Raw genomic sequence first — 17,985 nt, 5'->3', positions numbered from 1 at the left:
TGAGAAACCCAGATCCAGAACCACCTAGAAGCTGATCCCAGATTCCCGATCATCAGAAACTATGAGATAATAAATATTTGTGCTTTACATTTCTATGTTGTTTTAGTCACTGAGTCGTGTCTGACTCTCTTGAGGCAAGAATACTGGAGCTGTTTACAATTTCCTTCTCCAGGTGATCTTCCCAACTCAGGGATTGAACCTGTGTCTCCTGCATTGGAAGGTGGATTCTTTACCACTGAGCCACCAGGGAAACCCCTTTTTAATTAATATATTTTGGAGTAATTTACTACACAGCAGTAGATGACTAACACACTACTTCAGTTAGGGGAAGTGGAGGGAGAAGGCACACATTGGTCTATCAAGCCCTGGATGAGTAATAATGATGGTGAGTTTGATAATGATGATAAAATAATTAATATATGTTAAGAACCTACTACATGCCAGGCTATATGCCTATTATTATTTAACCCTCATAACAGCTCTCTAGAACTATATTTTCCCTTTCTTCCCTGCCAACGAGAAACATGAGGCTCAAGGAGATTATGTGACTTTCCCAAGAAAACGCAGCAAGCAAATGGAAGATGTAGGATCAAAGGCCATGTCTGACTAATGACCCAGCCTGTTCTATTAGCCACCATGTTATACATCTTGCCTCAATGCAAAGAGCATGGGTAGATGGTTCCTCTGATATTTTAAAAAATTGTGGTTAGGATGTAGAGGGCAGAAGAAAGATGCCCTATATCTTCACTGGGGATATTGATTATGAGAAAACCCTAGAAGGATGGGCTGGAGAACCTAGGGTGGGGTGAACTATCTATGCTAAGCTCCTTGGACAGCAGCACACAATGTTGAGGAGTAGGTTATAATTTTCCCCCAAGGTTTTGAGAAATAACTCTGCTTTTGACAAGAGCACAAGGAAGAAAGTAGTACCAGAAAAGGCATCCCACAAAAAACCAAATAGAATATGCAAAGGTTTTGAGATGTTAAGTGGTCTTATGTCTAGGAATATAGCTAGAGGATGGGCAATGATTCAAGACAACCAGGAGGGCATGAACCAGATTATGGAAGGTCCTGGGAGACTTTGGGGTTAATGTCAACATCAAAGAAACTTTATAGTCACTGATTCATGCGTTTTATCCTGCACACTCAAAATTGATATTCCACTCATCTAATTTATACCCAACACAGAAACAGTGTTTTTGCCTCTTACATTTAGGATAAATTTGGCATCAACCCGGGGCAATTCATGCACAAAAATGCAAGATCCATTAGGCCAGGCAGAGAAGAGAGTCCAGGCTGCCTTCACCCAGCCAGTGTCAGTTGTGTTCCAGAAGATGTCTGATTTGGTCAAGGCCACCCACCTCCTGCCAAAAATTAGAGAAAATCAGAACCCTCGGCAAAGTTTCTACCTTTAGAAAGAATTACATTAGTCTGTTCTCCTATTTGAAGCCTTACTCACTCACTCACACTTGTCATATCTGTATAAGAACCATAAAGCCAAACTGCCTCCAAAGCATTTATTGAGCATCTTCTACATTCCTATGTCCTAGGCTAGAATCAAAAAGACAAATGTGCTGCTTCCAAAGACTTCACAGTCTACTGAGAGTGATATATAAGGGAACAGGTAATCTCAATATAATGTGGAAGGGCACTTTATTTATTCAGTCAATATTTATTCAGTATTTATCCTGCCCTTACCATTGAAGGTAGAGAAATGAATGATTTGTCTCATTTGTAGGAGCTTATAGTTTAGTAAGTATAAGCATAAACTTGGCATCATCCTTGAGGTTTGTCTCTCACCTCTCATCAAATCTTATTAGGTCTGCATTCAAAATACTTTCAGGATCATACTTCCTCTCACTCCTTCCACTGCTATTCCCCCAGGCAAGCCTCCACCTTTGCCTCTCAATGCACTGGCTTCTTAAGTGGCCCTCTGCTTCACCTTTGTCTCCTATAGTTTATTCTTAACCCAATATTCTGAGTTACCCTTAAAAAAAAAAAGCAAATCAGATCTTGCCACTCCTCTGCTCAGAATACTCCAGTGTTCCTCAAAAAATTACATAGGCTCACCATATTATCCAGCAATTCTACTTCTGATTACATATCCAGAAGAATTGAACAGATATTTGTACACCCATGTTCACAGCAGCACTATTGACAACAGCTAAAAGGTGGGAGCAATCCACATGTCCATCAGTGGATAAACAATGGATAAGCAATATTAGTATAGACACAATGGAACTTTATTCAGTTCTAAAAAAGAAGGAGATTCTTACATAGGCTACAACATGAATGAACCTTGAAGGCGTTATGCTTAGTAGAATAAGTAAGACACAAAAGGAAAAATATTGTATCATTTTACTTTTATGAGGTTCCCAGAGGAGTCAAATTCTTTATGATAGAAAGTAGAATGGTTGTTTCAGGGCTGGGGATAGGAGGCATTAGGAAGCTTTTGTACAACAGATACAGGGTTTCAGATTTGCAAGATGAAAAAGTTTTGCAGTTGAACAGTGGGGATGATTGCACAAAACTGTGAATTTATTTAATGACACTGAACTATATACTTAAAATGTTTAAAATGGTAAATTTAATGGTACATGTAGTTTACCACACTTAAAAACAAACAAACAAACAAACAAATCAGAAACACCTCCAATTGCTTCTCACCTCACTCAAAGTAAAGCCCAAAGCCTTCTGATCCTTACCTGATTTGCACCTTTGTTAGCTCCTAACTTCGACTGCTGCCACTTTCCCCCTCACCCACACTCCTCCAGCTCACCGACCTACTTTTAGGTTCCTTGGACCCACCAGAAAAGCTAACCCCTGGTACCTCCCACTGGCCACAAAACCCAGTCCGTAGCTGGCCTGGGTATGCTCGACCATCTTGGGGGTCCCAGTCGTGCCACTTGTGAAGTAGATGGCCACTGGGTCTTGACTCCTGGTCCTTGCACAGTTGTGTTCTGTGGATGCCTCCCTGTAAAATATAAAAATATTACAAGGGTACTGCTAGCAGTGCCAGCAGTCACAGTCACAGTAATACTTAGAACAACAAGACAGGCTACATTTGATAAATACCATGTGTGAGGTACCTGCTAGAAGCTCCAGCGTGAGTTATCTCTGACCCCTACAATTATCTCATGAGGTTATAACCATTTGCACATAAGGAAATTGAGGCTCAGAATAATTAAATGACTCACTCAAAAGAAACCTGTGCTTTTATTAAGGCATGAGACCTTCTGGTGGAACAAGCATTTATGAGTTCTGCATCTGCTGCTGCTGCTGCTAAGTCGCTTCAGTTGTGTCCGACTTTGTGCGACCCCATAGATGGCAGCCCACTAAGCTCCTCTGTTCCTGGGATTCTCCAGGCAAGAATACTGGAGTGGGTTGCCACTGCCTTCTCTGGAGTTCTAGCTCAGTTCCTGGTAATTTAGAGTTGTTTTCCTAAGTGTTCCCTAAATTTGGAGTTTTGAGATGTGGGTAATTCCTAAAAGGTTTGTGATCTGGAGAATGTTCTAACTCACCTTTTCTCAATCCTGAATACATCTTAGGATCACCTGATAGGTTTTTTGAAAGAAATACTATTCCCTGGGCTCCAAGCTGAAGAAAATGGATTCAGAATCTTTGTTGGTGGGCCTGGGCACTGTTTTTTTTTCTTTCTAAGTTCCTTACGTAATTCTAATAACCATCAAAATTGCGAGCCTGCTGATTCAGACCAACCTGACAGCTCATCAAAATCACGTGGGCAGATCACTGACTATAAGGATCTGGGCCCTTGTTCAGGTATGTCTGGTTAAGTAGGTCAGATGTGGGACCTTAAAATCTGTATTTCAAACCTCACCCCAAAATAAATAAATAAATGGGGCTTTCCAGGTGGTGCTAGTGGCAAAGAACCTACCTGCCAATGCAGGAGACATGAGAGATGAGAGTTTGATCCCTGGATCAGGAAGATCCCCTGGAAGAGGGCATGGCCACCCACTCCAGTATTCTTGCCTGGAGAATCCCATGGACAGAAGAGTCTGATGGGCTCCAGTCCATAGGGTCACAAAGAGTCAGACACAATGGAAGTGACTAAGCACACACTCAAATATATAAATAAATAATTTCCCATAATTTTATGGTGGAAAGTTTATATTCTAGTGTAGGAAGGACATTCAAAAAATCATTTACCATGTCCTCAAACTTTAAAATATACCTTTGTATCTAACTATATTTCTTAGATATATTGATTATTTTCTGTTCAACTTTCAGCTGCTTATGATTATATTGGAATATAAGGAAAGTATAGACAATGCCATATGTTGGAAATATAATATTTTATAAAATAAAGGACACATTATTTATAACCTATGCTTGTGAGTCTTATAATCCCCAAAATTATAATACAATTAAATGCAAGTGACAAAGTTTTCTTTTAAGCTAGGGACAAGAGACAAATGCTGAGATTAGTAAAAAAAAATTTTTTTTTAAGTGAACTAGCAGGTGAATCTGGTGCCCCTTATCTATGAAGACAAGCATTTGTGACTTAACAGTGCAGGCCCAGGTGAGGGACCCATTTTAGTTCTGGCCTCCAGTCAAGACAATGTTTCAAATGCCCAGTTAGATTTCCATGAGTCCTCACTGAAAAGCAAATGGCTTTGGTTCTGTCCCAACCTTGACTTCATTACTTATCATCATCTCAAACATGTCATTTTATCTTTCCAGGTCTCAGTTTCATCATCTGAAAAATTAGAGTAAAGTGCACTTTATAGGATTTTTCAAGGATTAAATAAGACAATGCTGATTCATTATTGTCCGAGTATTAAACACCATGCTTGTCACAAAACAGGTGTTCACTAAGTTTTTGTTGCAAGATTGAATGGAGGTGAATGCTAACCCAGCACAACACCAAAACAGGTGTTCACTAAGTTTTTGTTGCAAGATTGAATGGAGGTGAATGCTAACCCAGCACAACACCTGGAATACATTCAGTTCAGTTCCGTTCAGCCACTCAGTCGTGTCTGACTCTTTGCGACCCCATGGACTGCAGCACGCCTGGCCTCCCTGTCCATCACCAAATCCCGGACTTTACTCAAACTCAGGTCCATTGAGTCAGTGATGCCATCCAACCATCTCATCCTCTGTCATCCCCTTCTTCTGCCTTCAATCTTTCCCAGCATCAGGGTCTTTTCCAATGAGTCAACTCTTCGCATGAGGTGGCCAAAGTACTGGAGTTTCAGCTTCAATATCAGTCCTTCCAATGAATATTTAGGACTGATTTCCTTTAGGATGGACTGGTTAGATCTCCCTGCAGTCCAAAGGACTCTCAAGAGTCTTCTCCAACACCACAGTTCAGAATACATTTAGCACTCAACACATGGAAGAAATCGGATTATTAATTGACCACCTACTATGTACTGAGTGCATCATGTAAATAATCTCACTTACTCCAGCTGATAATCTGTATTTACTACCACATCATAGAGGCAAATGCACAAAAAAATCTAGGGACAATTCCAGTACTGACTAAGTGAGGAACACTGAAGGAACTTCAGGTAGTCACCGGGATTAGGTCTCAGGTCTGTCTGGCTTCCAAAGTGCTTCACCTTTCTGATTCACTCTTTCCATGTGCAATTAGAAATGCATTCTTTTTACGCAGGGGGATATGCTTTGGCCTCATTTTTATGCTCTCCCCTGGAGAGTTCCAACTTACCAGAGGAGTTCCCTGAAGTTCATCCAGCCTGGCCGATAGCTGTCTGACACAAGCAGCTTGGTCTGAAGGGAAGGGCAGTCGGCGCTAATGGCATCCACCCGTGGAGCCAAGGAGTCACTGGTGATAATGGCCTTGGCTCTGGATGCCTGCAGCCGAAATTTGAGGTCTTTTTCTGTCAGCTGAGAGATGCCAGGAATCATGACGGCCCCTGATGCCACACAGAGAGGGGATGTTGATTGGGCGACAGGGAAGACCCCCGTAAACAAGTCCAGACCAGATATTCCCAGATAGAAGCAGGAAAGGGCCAGAGATACTTAGAATGCCTGAACTGGAAAAAGGCACTATTAATGATAACATATTGAAATTCAGAGAATATTTACAGGGCATTTATACATGCTAAGAACTTTGCATGCATTATTTCATTTAATTCTTACAACCCTGGAAAGTAGATGTAATCATTAAACCCATTTGGCAGATTCAAAACATTAAGACCTAGACCTTTATGCCTTAAATAAATTAACTAGCCCAGGATCACACAGCTAAAATGTTGTAGTGCTGTGACTGTGAACCCAGGCGCAGTGGTAACCTTAAATCTCCATGATCTTTAACACTATATTACATTGTCCTAGAAATTACCTGGAGAAAGAAATGGCAACCCACTCCATTATACTTGCCTGGAAAATCCCATGGAAAGAGGAGCCTGGCAGGCTACAGTCTATAGGGTCTCAAAGAGTTGGACATGACTGAAGTGACTTAGCAAGCACACAGGCAGAGATTACCTAGTTCAATGCTTTTTCAGGCTTTTCAAACAAAAGGCTACAGTGAATCTTAGCATTGGGTGTGGATCACTTGGGGTGGGGGCAAGGGTATAGCAGTGGGGGCTCCATGGCCCCATTACTCTCAAGGGAAAGTGATAAGAAAGCAGAAAGCAGGGGCAAATTTTAATCAGACACTTGAAAAACCACTTGAACATCTCAGAATGCAGGCTGTAAACACTCCACACTCCACTGAGTCCAACATTCTCATTTCACAGACGAGAAGAAAGAGATCCAAAATAATTGGCCACCCAGTGAAAGAGGACAGAAGACAGAGGAAAGGCCAATCCCAAATCGGGTGGAGTCCAAACAAAACCTTCATTTCCTTTCTCTTTATCTCCCAAACTTTACAGGGCTTAAAGCCCAGCATGAACACTTTGGGAGCTGAGCAGTTTGGCTCTTCACTCCACCTCTCTGTTTTAGCTGTTTCTAATACAAGTCTGTTCTATCCGGAGCTTTGGCAGCCCAGGCAGATGGTGGACAGCCGGAGCTGTCAGCAAGAGAAACGAGGTGAACACCATAGCCTGGAAGAAAAGTGACAAGTGCTTATCAGGAGAATGTGGGGATGTGAGAATGAGGTCATTCAGGTTGTGTAGCCTTGGAGATGAACAAGATGCTAGACTTGATGTGGCAATGGAGAACATGGTCTTGAGCTACTTGGACGACAGAGAAATAGGGTACATGTATAACTGGGGACACTGGAGTCATTTTCCAGTTATCTTTCCAGAAAAAAATGATAATAATACTGCAAAGAGAAGTTTCGATCATGCAAGGCACCTAACACAGTGCCTGGAGCACAGCAGGTCTTTAGGAGCTCCCTTACCTCAGTCCTCATTTCAATGGATTTTATATTCATGGCAGAATATGGAGAAATCCCCAAACCTGTGTGCCTGTTTCTTTTCTTCAGAGCTGGATACTCTGTAATGGTGCTCACTTTTATTTATTGTCTAAAAATATGTTAAAATAAAATTTTGGGGAGTACAACCTATTCACAAAATGGTTGGATTAAACTTGATCATACAGGAAAGTTAATTTTCTGACATGAGTTTTTACTGATTTACAAACATTTGTGACAACAAATTTCAGGTAGATTGTTCTACAGATATGACTGGAAGGGAGTGGATGACATTCTAAGTGGTAGAAAGTTCCTAGGGGATGGAGAAACTAGCGCTCCACCAAAAGTAGATGTCTTACTTTTGAAAAATCAGCCTAAAAGCTCCAGCCCTTTCAACATATGCATAAGACAGAGCCAGCAGAGGCTTTTGGGGCTCTGAGGGCTATATCCTTTGGCCTCTCCTCCTTTGTGGAAAGACACATCTGAAGATCAATATGTTCAAGAGAGCAGTCATCCCTGATGGGTGAGGAATGTGAGCTCCAGTTCATCACAGTCCTCAGCACTCCCTGCTGCCTCACACTATTAGGGAAATTAAATGAATAGTCTTGTTTAGGCTTCAGAGACAAAACACAGCAGTCCTCTGACCTTGCTTCTAACCTTCTGGGACACTGCCCTGACTGGGAGTGACTGCCTGCTGTGAATGCAAGACTTACAGCACCGAAGATAAGATGGCGGATAAATCTTGAGATTGTTGAGCCCCCAGAGGGGGTCTGGCCAGCCAAACCTCAGACTTAGCAACATTCTAAGTTTTACAAGACAAAACAAACAGCATTAACATGAAACCAGGCTTGCAATTTGGTCACAGATTCAGGATGATATCAGTTTTCGTAGTCCTGGGATTATAAGCAGAACACTGAATTGCAATCTTTGAAGTCTCACCCATGGAGTCGTCGCACTGCCTGGGACCCTTTCCCAGTTGGGACTCCAAATGTGCTGTGACATGGGGCTTCCCAGGGCTGTTTAAGTCTGAATGTTGGTCAAAACCCAATTTGGTGCTGTATTCTCTGCTCTACTTCTCTTTTCTTTTAATGTTGGTATGTTGAAAGTAAGCTAGATAATTCTCTAATACTTATCTGTATTCTTTATTTGCATATAATGACTGGCTTATTTTGTTAACAAATCCTTTGAACCTGAGACAAAAGTGAAAACATTCAGCAAAACACATATTGACCCGCTTAGATCAATTACGGTGCTATCTGGCCCCTGTACACAATCATGTTGTGATTGGTGGGTAAAGGGGAAGTAAACAAAACTCCACATGAGGTTTGACTTGCTCCATCTCCCAGACATTGTGGAGGCTGCCCAAACTCAGGCAGGTTGTATCAGCCCCAACTGGGAGTCTCGGCCTTGCTCACTGACCTGTCCGCATACAAGCCACACTGACCAGCCACCACTCCGGGAGCCGCGGGAGCACCAGCATCATTCTGTCTCCAGGCTGCAGGCCACAGGCACCCTCCAGCACATTAGCCGCCTTCCTAGATTGCTCTCCCAGCTCTTCAAAGCTCCACTTGACCTCTGCTCCTGTACCATCAACCCACCAGAAGGCAGGGATTGGGGGCCGGTGCCCAGCCTAGAGAGTTGTATAGGCAAAAATAGATGGAAACAATGGGTGAGGATTTTTGTTTGCTTGCTCTTCTGTTTTTAAATTTTTTTTACAATAGTTATTAAATTCACAGGGTTAAAAAATCAAAATGATATGAAAAGACATACGTTAAGAAGGCTTCTTCCACACTGTGCCTATCCTGCTCCCCACTTTACCTGTCTCAATGAGCAACCAATATTATTAATTTCTTACAAATCTTTTCAGTGAATCTTTAGGCAAACGTAAATATGTTCTTTTTTTCCATCCCATGTTTTTAATGCAAAAGATAGCCTAAGATTCACACTGTTCTGTGACCTCCCTTTGCTTTCTACCATAAGGGTGGTGTCATCTGCATATCTGAGGTTATTGATATTTCTCCTGGCAATCTTGATTCCAGCTTGTGCTTCTTCCAGCCCAGTATTTGTCATGATGTACTCTGTATATAAGTTAAATAAGCAGGTTGACAATATACAGCCTTGACGTACTCCTATGTGCTATATATATACATATATATATGTATAAACTCACACACACATATACACACAAATTATATATCTCAGATATGTGATTTTGTGGGGTGTCTTCTCATTTTGACCTACAAATGCTAGAAATTTTCATGAAATTCAGTTTATCTACTTTCTTTCATTCATTGCTTATATTTTAGAAACTATTACCTAATCCAGGATATGCACCTATATTTTCTTCTAAGAATTTTAGTTTTTTTCTCCTTCATTTAGATCTTTGATCCATTTTTTAGTTAATTCTTGTATGTGGTGTGAGGTAGGGATCACCTTCTTTTTTTGCATGTGAATATACAGTTGTGCCAGCACCATTAATTGGAAGGACAATTCTTTCCCCATTTAATTTTCTTGGCACCTTTGTTGAAAACTGACTGACCATAGATTTATGGGTGTATTTATGATCCTTAGGTTTATCCCATTCATCTATGCCTATCCTTATGCCAGTACCAGATTGTCTTCTTTTTTTCCCCACACAGTCTTGATTACTATAACTTTGAGGTAGGTTTTGAAATAAGAAAGTGTGTGTCCACCAGGTTTGTGCTTCTTTTTCAAGATTGTTTTGGTTATTATGGGTTCCTTGTATTTCCACATGGCTGTTTGGACAAGACTGTATATTTTTGCAAAGAAGTCTGCTGGAATTTTGATAAAGCTTACATTGAGTATGTAGATCAATTTGGTATATATTATCATTTTTTTGCAACTTCATAATTTCTGCCTTAATAACATGTCAGTTTTTAAAACATACAGATCAACTTATTCATACTATTCCTTTATAAAAGAGACTTCAGGTAAGCTTTTCAATTCAGTTCAGTTCAGTTGCTCAGTCATGTCCAACTCTTTGCGACCCCATGAATTGCAGCATGCCAGGCCTCCCTGTCCATCACCAACTCACAGAGTTTACTCAGACTCATGTCCATCGAGTCAGTGATGCCATCCAACCATCTCATCCTCTGTTGTCCCCTTCTCTTCCTGCCCCCAATCCCTCCCAGCATCAGAGCCTTTTCCATGAGTCAACTCTTCGCATGAGGTGGCCAAAGTATTACAGTTTCAGCTTTAGCATCATTCCTTCCAAAGAACACCCAGGACTGATCTCCTTTAGAATGGACTGGTTGGATCTCCTTGCAGTTCAAGGGACTCTCAAGAGTCTTCTCCAACACCACAGTTCAAAAGCATCAATTCTTTGGTGCTCAGCTTTCTTCACAGTCCAACTCTCACATCCATACATGACCACTGGAAAAACCATAGCCTTGACTAGACGGACCTTTGTTGGCAAAGTAAAGTCTCTGCTTTTGAATATGCTATTTAGGTTGGTCATAACTTTCCTTCCAAGGAGTAAGCGTCTTTTAATTTCATGGCTTCAGTCACCATCTGCAGTGATTTGGGAGCCCCCAAAATAAAGTCTGACACTGTTTCCACTGTTTCCCCATCTATTTGCCATGAAGTGATGGGACCAGATGCCATGATCTTTATTTTCTGAATGTTGAGCTTTAAGTCAATTTTTTCACTCTCCTCTTTCACTTTCATCAAGAGGCTTTTGAGTTCCTCTTCACTTTCTGCCATAAGGGTGGTGTCATCTGCATATCTGAGATTATTGATATTTCTCCCGGCAGTCTTGATTCCAGCTTGTGCTTCTTCCAGCCCAGCGTTTCTTATGATGTACTCTGCATGTAAGTTAAATAAACAGGGTGACAGTATACAGCCTTGACGTACTCTTTTCCTATTTGGAACCAGTCTGTTGTTCCATGTCCACTTCTAACTGTTGCCTCTTGACCTGCATATAGATTTCTCAAGAAGCAGGTCAGGTAGCCTGGTATTCCCATCTCTTTCAGAATTTTCCACAGTTTATTGTTATCCACACAGTCAAAGGCTTTGGCATAGTCAATAAAGCAGAAATAGATGTTTTTCTGGAACTCTCTTGCTTTTCCATGATCCAGTGGATGTTGGCAATTTGATCTCTGGCTCCTCTGTCTTTTCTAAAACCAGCTTGAACATCTGGAAGTTCATGTTCACTTATTGCTGAAGCCTGGCTTGGAGAATTTTGAGCATTACTTTATTAGTGTGTTAGATGAGTGCACTTGTGTGGTAGTTTGAGCATTCTTTGGCATTGCCTTTCTTTGGGATTGGGATGAAAACTGCCGTTTTCTAGTGCTGTGGCCACTGTTGAGTTTTCCAAATGTGCTGGAATATTGAGTGTAGCACTTTCACAGCATCATCTTTCAGGATTTGAAATAGCTCAACTGGAATGCCATCACCTTCACTAGCTTGTTCGTAGTGATGCTTTCTAAGGCCCGATTGACTTCGGATTCCAGGATATCTGGCTCTAGGTGAGTGATCATACCATCGTGATTATCATCTTTTAATTTCATGGTAAGCTTTTAAATGTATGCTTGGCTGCTGAAAGTTAAATTTCATCAGATGTATTTTACCATTTTCAGAATAGTCACGAAGGATATGTAATTTTTGCATAATGAGGTAATATCTCTGGGGCATTCCCATTAAGATACACCCAGATGTTAACCAGAGTGTCTTTAGTATACATTCCCTGGATTACTCTAGTCTTTAGTTAGTTTCTAGAGTTCTGAAAAGTTGATTATGACTAAGTTTTTGTTTTGCTTTTATGGAGAATAAAATTTCAGAAAGTCGTTATTCCATCATTTTTGCTGACTTAACCCTCTTTGTTTGATTTTTTTCATTAGGAAAAGTCTTCTAAGGGTGAGCTTGCACGCATGCATGCTAAGTCTCTTCAGTCCCATCTGACTCTTTGTGACCCCATGGACTGTAGCCCACCAGGCTCCTCTGTCCATGGGATTCTCCAGGCAAGAATACTGGAGTGGGTTGCCATTGCCTTCTCCAAGGCAGGAGGGAGCTGCTGTCGTCCCCACTCTACAGGCAAGGAGCTGGGGCCACTTTAGCTATACAATAGCCTGTGGGCTTATGAAATCCAGGGACTGTAGAGCCTGACAGGAAGATCATTTCAGGGAAGCACTGGATGAGCTTAGTGTGGTTTTATTTTTTAACAAAATCTTAAACTTTGCAGATATTAAAGGAGCACCCTAACCCCATCTCTTACTTCTCATTTAATTCTCACAGCTCCAGTTGGCATACTGTATAACTCTGTTTTTATAGATGAGACAACTGAGATCCAAGGAGCCTAGCAATTTGCTCAAGGTCATGCTTCAAGCAAATAAAGCACATCTATCTGACAGCAAAACTTCCTTTTACATCTCAGTCATTCTCACACCACCCCCATACATTTTACCATATCCACTAACAGTAGACTAGTACTGCATCTACTCACAATATTACTTATCTCATCTTTTTTTCTTTAAGCAAGCTCTTCTTAAAATTAACATAAATAAATTTCTTTGAGATAAAGTCTATATTCTCCTACTATAAACAAAAGGTATCTTTGACACAGAGTACAAAGAGAGGCACAACAGACACACAAGGAAGGGAGGATAAAGAAGGAAGCAAATGCATTGAGACACACAAGGAAATCAAGATCATCTGAATTCAATCCTATGTATTTGCTGTGATCTGTGAAAAGCTTTGAGCCTGAGCCAAGCTCTCTCCTCATTTAAAAGGGACGGACCCAATGTGAGGAAGAGACTAAAAACAGATTAGTAGTAATACAAAACTTTCTCTTTCACTTGCTCAGAATGATTTGAAGGAAATCAAATCATTGATTTAATTGGGGTGTAACTCTCTCCCCGTGTAATTTGGGTTTAGGAATGTGAGAATACTAGGGATTAGGTAGGGGTGTCTAAGGCTCAAAACCTTGGTCATAATAGCTTTTTTAAGGCTTAAATGCTCACAGTTTAAATTTTAAGACTTGCAAAACTCTCAAGCCAAAATGTACACATGTCTTGCAGCCTCGAGTCTCACTGAGGTTTTGTGAAGGTGGAATCTGATGCCCAAGCTGGACCCTAAGACACCGTGAGCTTCACCTTTTCCAGCTGACTCCACACGTCCAGCACATCATGGGCAAAGTTGAAATACTCAGGCACTGGCTGCCTGCCCAGGCTGATGGCTTCCCAGGTGGCCACAATCTTCTGAGGGACAGGAAGAGGTGGTGGCTGCCCATGAGACCCACAGATACCCCGGGCGTTTCTCAGTGCCTGGAGGACCAGTTCTCTTAGCCATAGCCTCATGTTGCCTCCTGCCTGTCATCAAAGAAGAGAGAGAATGTCATTGTGAATTTTGGGCTTTAGGGAGACACTGAGGTTGGAGAGAAACCTGTGGTCAGCCCTAGGGTGACCACAGCACATATTGGCTAGTAGAGCAGAATCTTGGGCTCTAATCTGAGTTCCATGGTGTGATTTTGATCATTTCTTCTCCCTGGGCCTGAAGTTCATCTCTTCCACCTTTCATGGCCTGTTGGATCTCTGTGGGGGGCAGGAACTCAGAGCCCACCTTCCAAGGCTCAGTTCTTCAAACTGAATCCCTCAAAAAGCCTTTTGTAAATCCTGAACTGGCCTGACAAGTCTGAAGAAAGCTCCAGGGCAGCACCTTCCAAAAGAAATGTGATATGAACCACACCTCCTCCTGTAATGCACAATTCTCTGGCAGTTTCATTAAAAAAGAAAAAGAAACAGGTGAATACATTTTATTTAACTATTGTGAAATGGAATGGAATGAAGTGAAGTGAAAGTCAGTCAGTTGTGTCTGACTCTTTGTGACCCCATGGACTATACAGTTCATGGAATTCTCCAGGCCAGAATACTGGAGTGGGTAGCCGTTCCCTTCTCCAAGGGATCTTCCCAACCCAGGGATTGAACCCAGGTCTCCCACATTGCAGGCGGATTCTTTACCAGCTGAGCCACAAGGGAAGCCCTTGCGGAATGGAATACTTCTTGCCATATCAGTGGGCAAGAAATGTCACAACCATCAGTGATTTGGGGCCTCCAAATGTGAATGAGGGCTCCCCAGAGGGAATGCAATGCCTGCCATCCAGCAGATTCTAAGCTCCCTATGGTGATTGCTGAGGAGCTGGGGGAGGGGTGGGAAATGCAAGAAGCAACCGGCCACTACATCTGCCATTCCTTATGGTGAACAAGGAATTAAGGATGTAAATAATCAAAAATCAGGGTTTGGCCCCAGACAGCTGAGGGGCATATGAGTGAGTGAGTGAGAGTTGCTCAGTCATGTCTGACTCTTTGCAACCCCATGGACTGTAGCCTGCCAGGCTCCTCCGTCCATGGAATTCTTCAGGCAAGATTACTGGAGTGGGTTGCCATTTCCTCCAGAGGGGCATATGAAAGGAGTGAATTATCTGGTTTTCCATATTTAATAATCTTTGATGTTTAGACTGCCTGCCCACTTTGTTCCAAACTTGTATATAGCCTGACTCCCTTTCCTGCCTCCTCAGAGCAATTTTCTTAGGGCTCCTGAGATGCTGCCTCCTGGGCTGGGAGTCCTTAACATTCCCACCAAATAAAATAATTCTCTGCTTTCAAGTTGTGACTAATTTTTCAGTTGACACTAGCTGTATCCCATAATTTCAAACATGTAATCAATATCAGAAGACATTATTAGAGATATTTTATGTTCTATTGTTCTTAAGTCTTTGAAATACAATGTGCATTTTTCATTAAAGGCACACTTTGGTTTAGACCAGCCACACTCAAATGCTCCAAAAGCTACACGTGGCTAGTCTCTACTGTATTGGACCAGAATAGTTTTAGTATCTGGATATTCAGAGTGTGGTCTATGGACCAATGATATCAGCGTTACTTGGGAACAGGTTACAAAGGCAGAACCTTAGACCTCACCCAAGACCTGTGGAATTAGAATCTGCACTTCAACATGAACCCCAGGCCAGCTGAGCACATTAAAGTTTAAATGAAGCAGTGGCCACAGGACTATATCCCCAGATTCATTTCCTTTCTGCCAAGTTCCTCTTGGTAATAATAATAATAATAGAATGCAGTAATAATAACTGCCATAGACTAAATGTTTGTGCTCCCCCCATATGTAATTTAATCCTAACCTCAAATGTAATGGTGTGAGGAGGTGAGGCTGCTGATTGGTGATTAGGTCATGAGGGTGGAGCCCTTAAAAAAGAGATCCCAGAGAACTCCCTCCTTCCTTCTGCTTGCTGAGGCTAGAACTATGAACCAGGAAACAGGCCCTCACCAGATACCAATCTGCCCATGGTGCCTTGATCTTGAACTTTCCAGCCTCTAGAACTATGACATACAAATGTTGTTTAAACCACCTATATGTGGTATTTTTGTATAGCAGCCAAAATGACTAAGACAACAATAATAATGTGCCAGGATAACAAGAAAAGCAATAACTGTCATCTTCTTGAGCATTTGAAAAGTGCTTTATAAGTGTTACTTCCTTAAATTCTCATAACTGTGTAATGTGTTATGTTCTCTATTTTACAGATAAAGAAAGTGAGGCATGGAGAGGAAAAGTGACTTCCAGGTCTCACCTCCCAGAAAGCTAGACCTTAGCCCCTGTGTGGCCGGGCTGGGGGTGGTGGCTGCAGCTTCAGAACTCCCTTTCCCTCACCTCCCTCCCTTACTCCTTACCTCTCCAGAACTCTGCCTCAAGCCCTTTCCTCTTCCTTTCTCTCCTGGATTCCTGCGGTCCCTTGACAGCAGGTAGTTAGAATCTCAGGCTTCCTTACTAAGTGTACAAAGCCCCATTTCCGGCCCTGCCCTCTTTAGGCTTAATCTGTAAAGGCCTGGGGCAGCGGACACCTCCTGCCGAGCATTTCTCTTCACTGTACCTTGTTCTTGAACCCAGAAAATGTGAAGACTTCAGGTTTTACTTCAGCGGAATGCAGGCCTTTGTGCCTGTAAACATTCAGGCTCCCAGGAACGCTGGTAAAGGCAAAGTGCTAACTCAGCCTCCGGAGGAACTTTGGCCCCAAATGCAGCCAAGAGAGGGCAGAGCCTGAAGCTAGCCAAGGACACATGGCGTCAGCTGGTCAGCACACTTGAGCCAGCGAGAGTGGCCCGGCAACCTTTTTTCACAGCTGGGAGAAGCAATTCCAACCCCAGTGCCTGGAGGGTCCTGGACCTAGAGGATATTTTCCCTGAAAATTCAGGTCACCATCTAATCCAGAAAGAGAACAGGAACTTTATTATATCCTGGCAGAAAGGAGACAAAAGTGACAATAATATAAATCAAGTCATGTCCCTTTTCTGTGCAAAACCCTCCAGAGACAGGAAGTAGACAAGAAGAAGTTTGGCAGTTGCCTAGAGGAACTGGACACAAGGGATCTCTTTGTTGGAAATGTTCTAAACTTGGAATGTGGCCATGACTGCACATCTCTATAAACTTCAGTTCAATTCAGTTGTCGCTCAGTCGTGTCCGACTCTTTGTGACCCCATGGACTTTGCGACCCCATGGACTCTAAACTTACCAAAAGAAATTAACAGTAATACGAATAATTGCACACTTGAGTGAATTTTTTGGTATATGAATTATACCTAAATAAAGCTACTAAGAATAACTAAGCCTCCTCTGTTGCCTGAGTCACTTAGAGTCAAAGGCAGTCTCGGAAATCAGTACTCACTAGGCTTATTGGGCAGCAGCCACTGTGGTCTCCTTGTGGGATTTAAGTTCTGGCTTGGGGTGGGGCTGTTGGTAAACTGGTTCTCTGAGAACAAAAACCGCACAAGTGACTTACAGTGTTTGCCAGTACCTATGGTTAAAAATTCCCACCATGGCCAGTTTCGATTCCCACAAGTTTCAACCGACCGGAGTTGCAAAATTTCTAAATATTAACAAGCTCTCAGGCTGGCTCTGGCCAGTGCTGCTTCAGGTCATCTTTCAGATCCTCTGCCAGGAAGCTCCTTCCACACGGCTCCACTCATGGAGCCTTCAACCCACTACCTCATTGAAAGTGGTATCCTTTCCCATCTGACATTTCCTACCCACTGTTCCCTGCTCGATCTTCCTCCCTAAGATTTATCACTTTCTAACAGTCGATATGTGTTAAAATATGTTTCTATTTTTATTTTTCTCCAACTTCACTGAAGTATTGATTTTGGATGCATGCAGCAGGAAGTGGCAGCTTGCAACAAGCAGCAGCAAGTGGTAACTGGAAGCAGGGTCTTAGTTTCCCAAACTGGAGTCCTAACCACTGGACCACAGGGGCCAGCAGTTAGGGCTAAGTTCCCTAGTCTTGCCTGCCTAGTCAAGAATGAATTCAGGCGAGGAGGCAGGCAGAGGTAAAGAGTAAAGTTAAAAGTTTATTGAAAGGAAAAGTACATGCAGAAAGGCTCATGGGCGAGCTCAGAGAGACAGTCAAGCCTCTGGGAAGTTTAAATACTTTATAAGGGGCATTTCTCCAGGTCTGTCTTCCCTCAGGTCAATCACCTTGCTCTGTTCCACACTGGTTAATTTGTCTCAGGACCCTCCCCTGGGAAGCACAAGTACACTTTAGCCATTAAGGTGTGGCTAATCTCATGCACACCATTTGAATCTCAATGTGAAGTCTTCTGGGAGGAGCAAGATTCACTATG

General features: G+C 42.3%; 1 protein-coding gene across 12 annotated transcripts in view; it reads right to left on the bottom strand.

Moving 5' to 3' along the window:
- ACSM5 (acyl-CoA synthetase medium chain family member 5) overlaps positions 1 to 17,111 on the bottom strand; it is a 31,965-nt gene extending 14,854 nt beyond the window's left edge. For 3 of the 12 annotated variants that reach the window (XM_015104104.4, XM_060405777.1, XM_060405780.1), the window contains exons 1-6: positions 17,034 to 17,111; positions 13,450 to 13,665; positions 8,759 to 8,969; positions 5,690 to 5,897; positions 2,831 to 2,974; positions 1,211 to 1,364 (exon numbers count right to left, since the gene is read on the bottom strand). In XM_015104104.4, the coding sequence (XP_014959590.1) occupies positions 1,211 to 1,364; positions 2,831 to 2,974; positions 5,690 to 5,897; positions 8,759 to 8,969; positions 13,450 to 13,653 (921 nt within the window). In that variant the 5' untranslated portion in view covers positions 13,654 to 13,665; positions 17,034 to 17,111. Of the gene's footprint in view, positions 1 to 1,210; positions 1,365 to 2,830; positions 2,975 to 5,689; positions 5,898 to 8,758; positions 8,970 to 13,387; positions 13,666 to 16,041; positions 16,352 to 17,033 lie in introns of those variants that run through there. The other 9 variants (XM_012104195.5, XM_015104105.4, XM_060405778.1 and 6 more) reach the window with 5 other exon arrangements.
- Positions 17,112 to 17,985: the final 874 nt, after the last annotated feature.

The sequence above is a fragment of the Ovis aries genome, chromosome 24 (genome assembly GCF_016772045.2).
Source record: "Ovis aries strain OAR_USU_Benz2616 breed Rambouillet chromosome 24, ARS-UI_Ramb_v3.0, whole genome shotgun sequence".
NCBI lineage: Eukaryota > Metazoa > Chordata > Mammalia > Artiodactyla > Bovidae > Ovis > Ovis aries.
The sequence above is the reverse complement of the archived record's forward strand: the minus strand, read 5'-3'. Positions and strand labels throughout refer to the sequence as shown.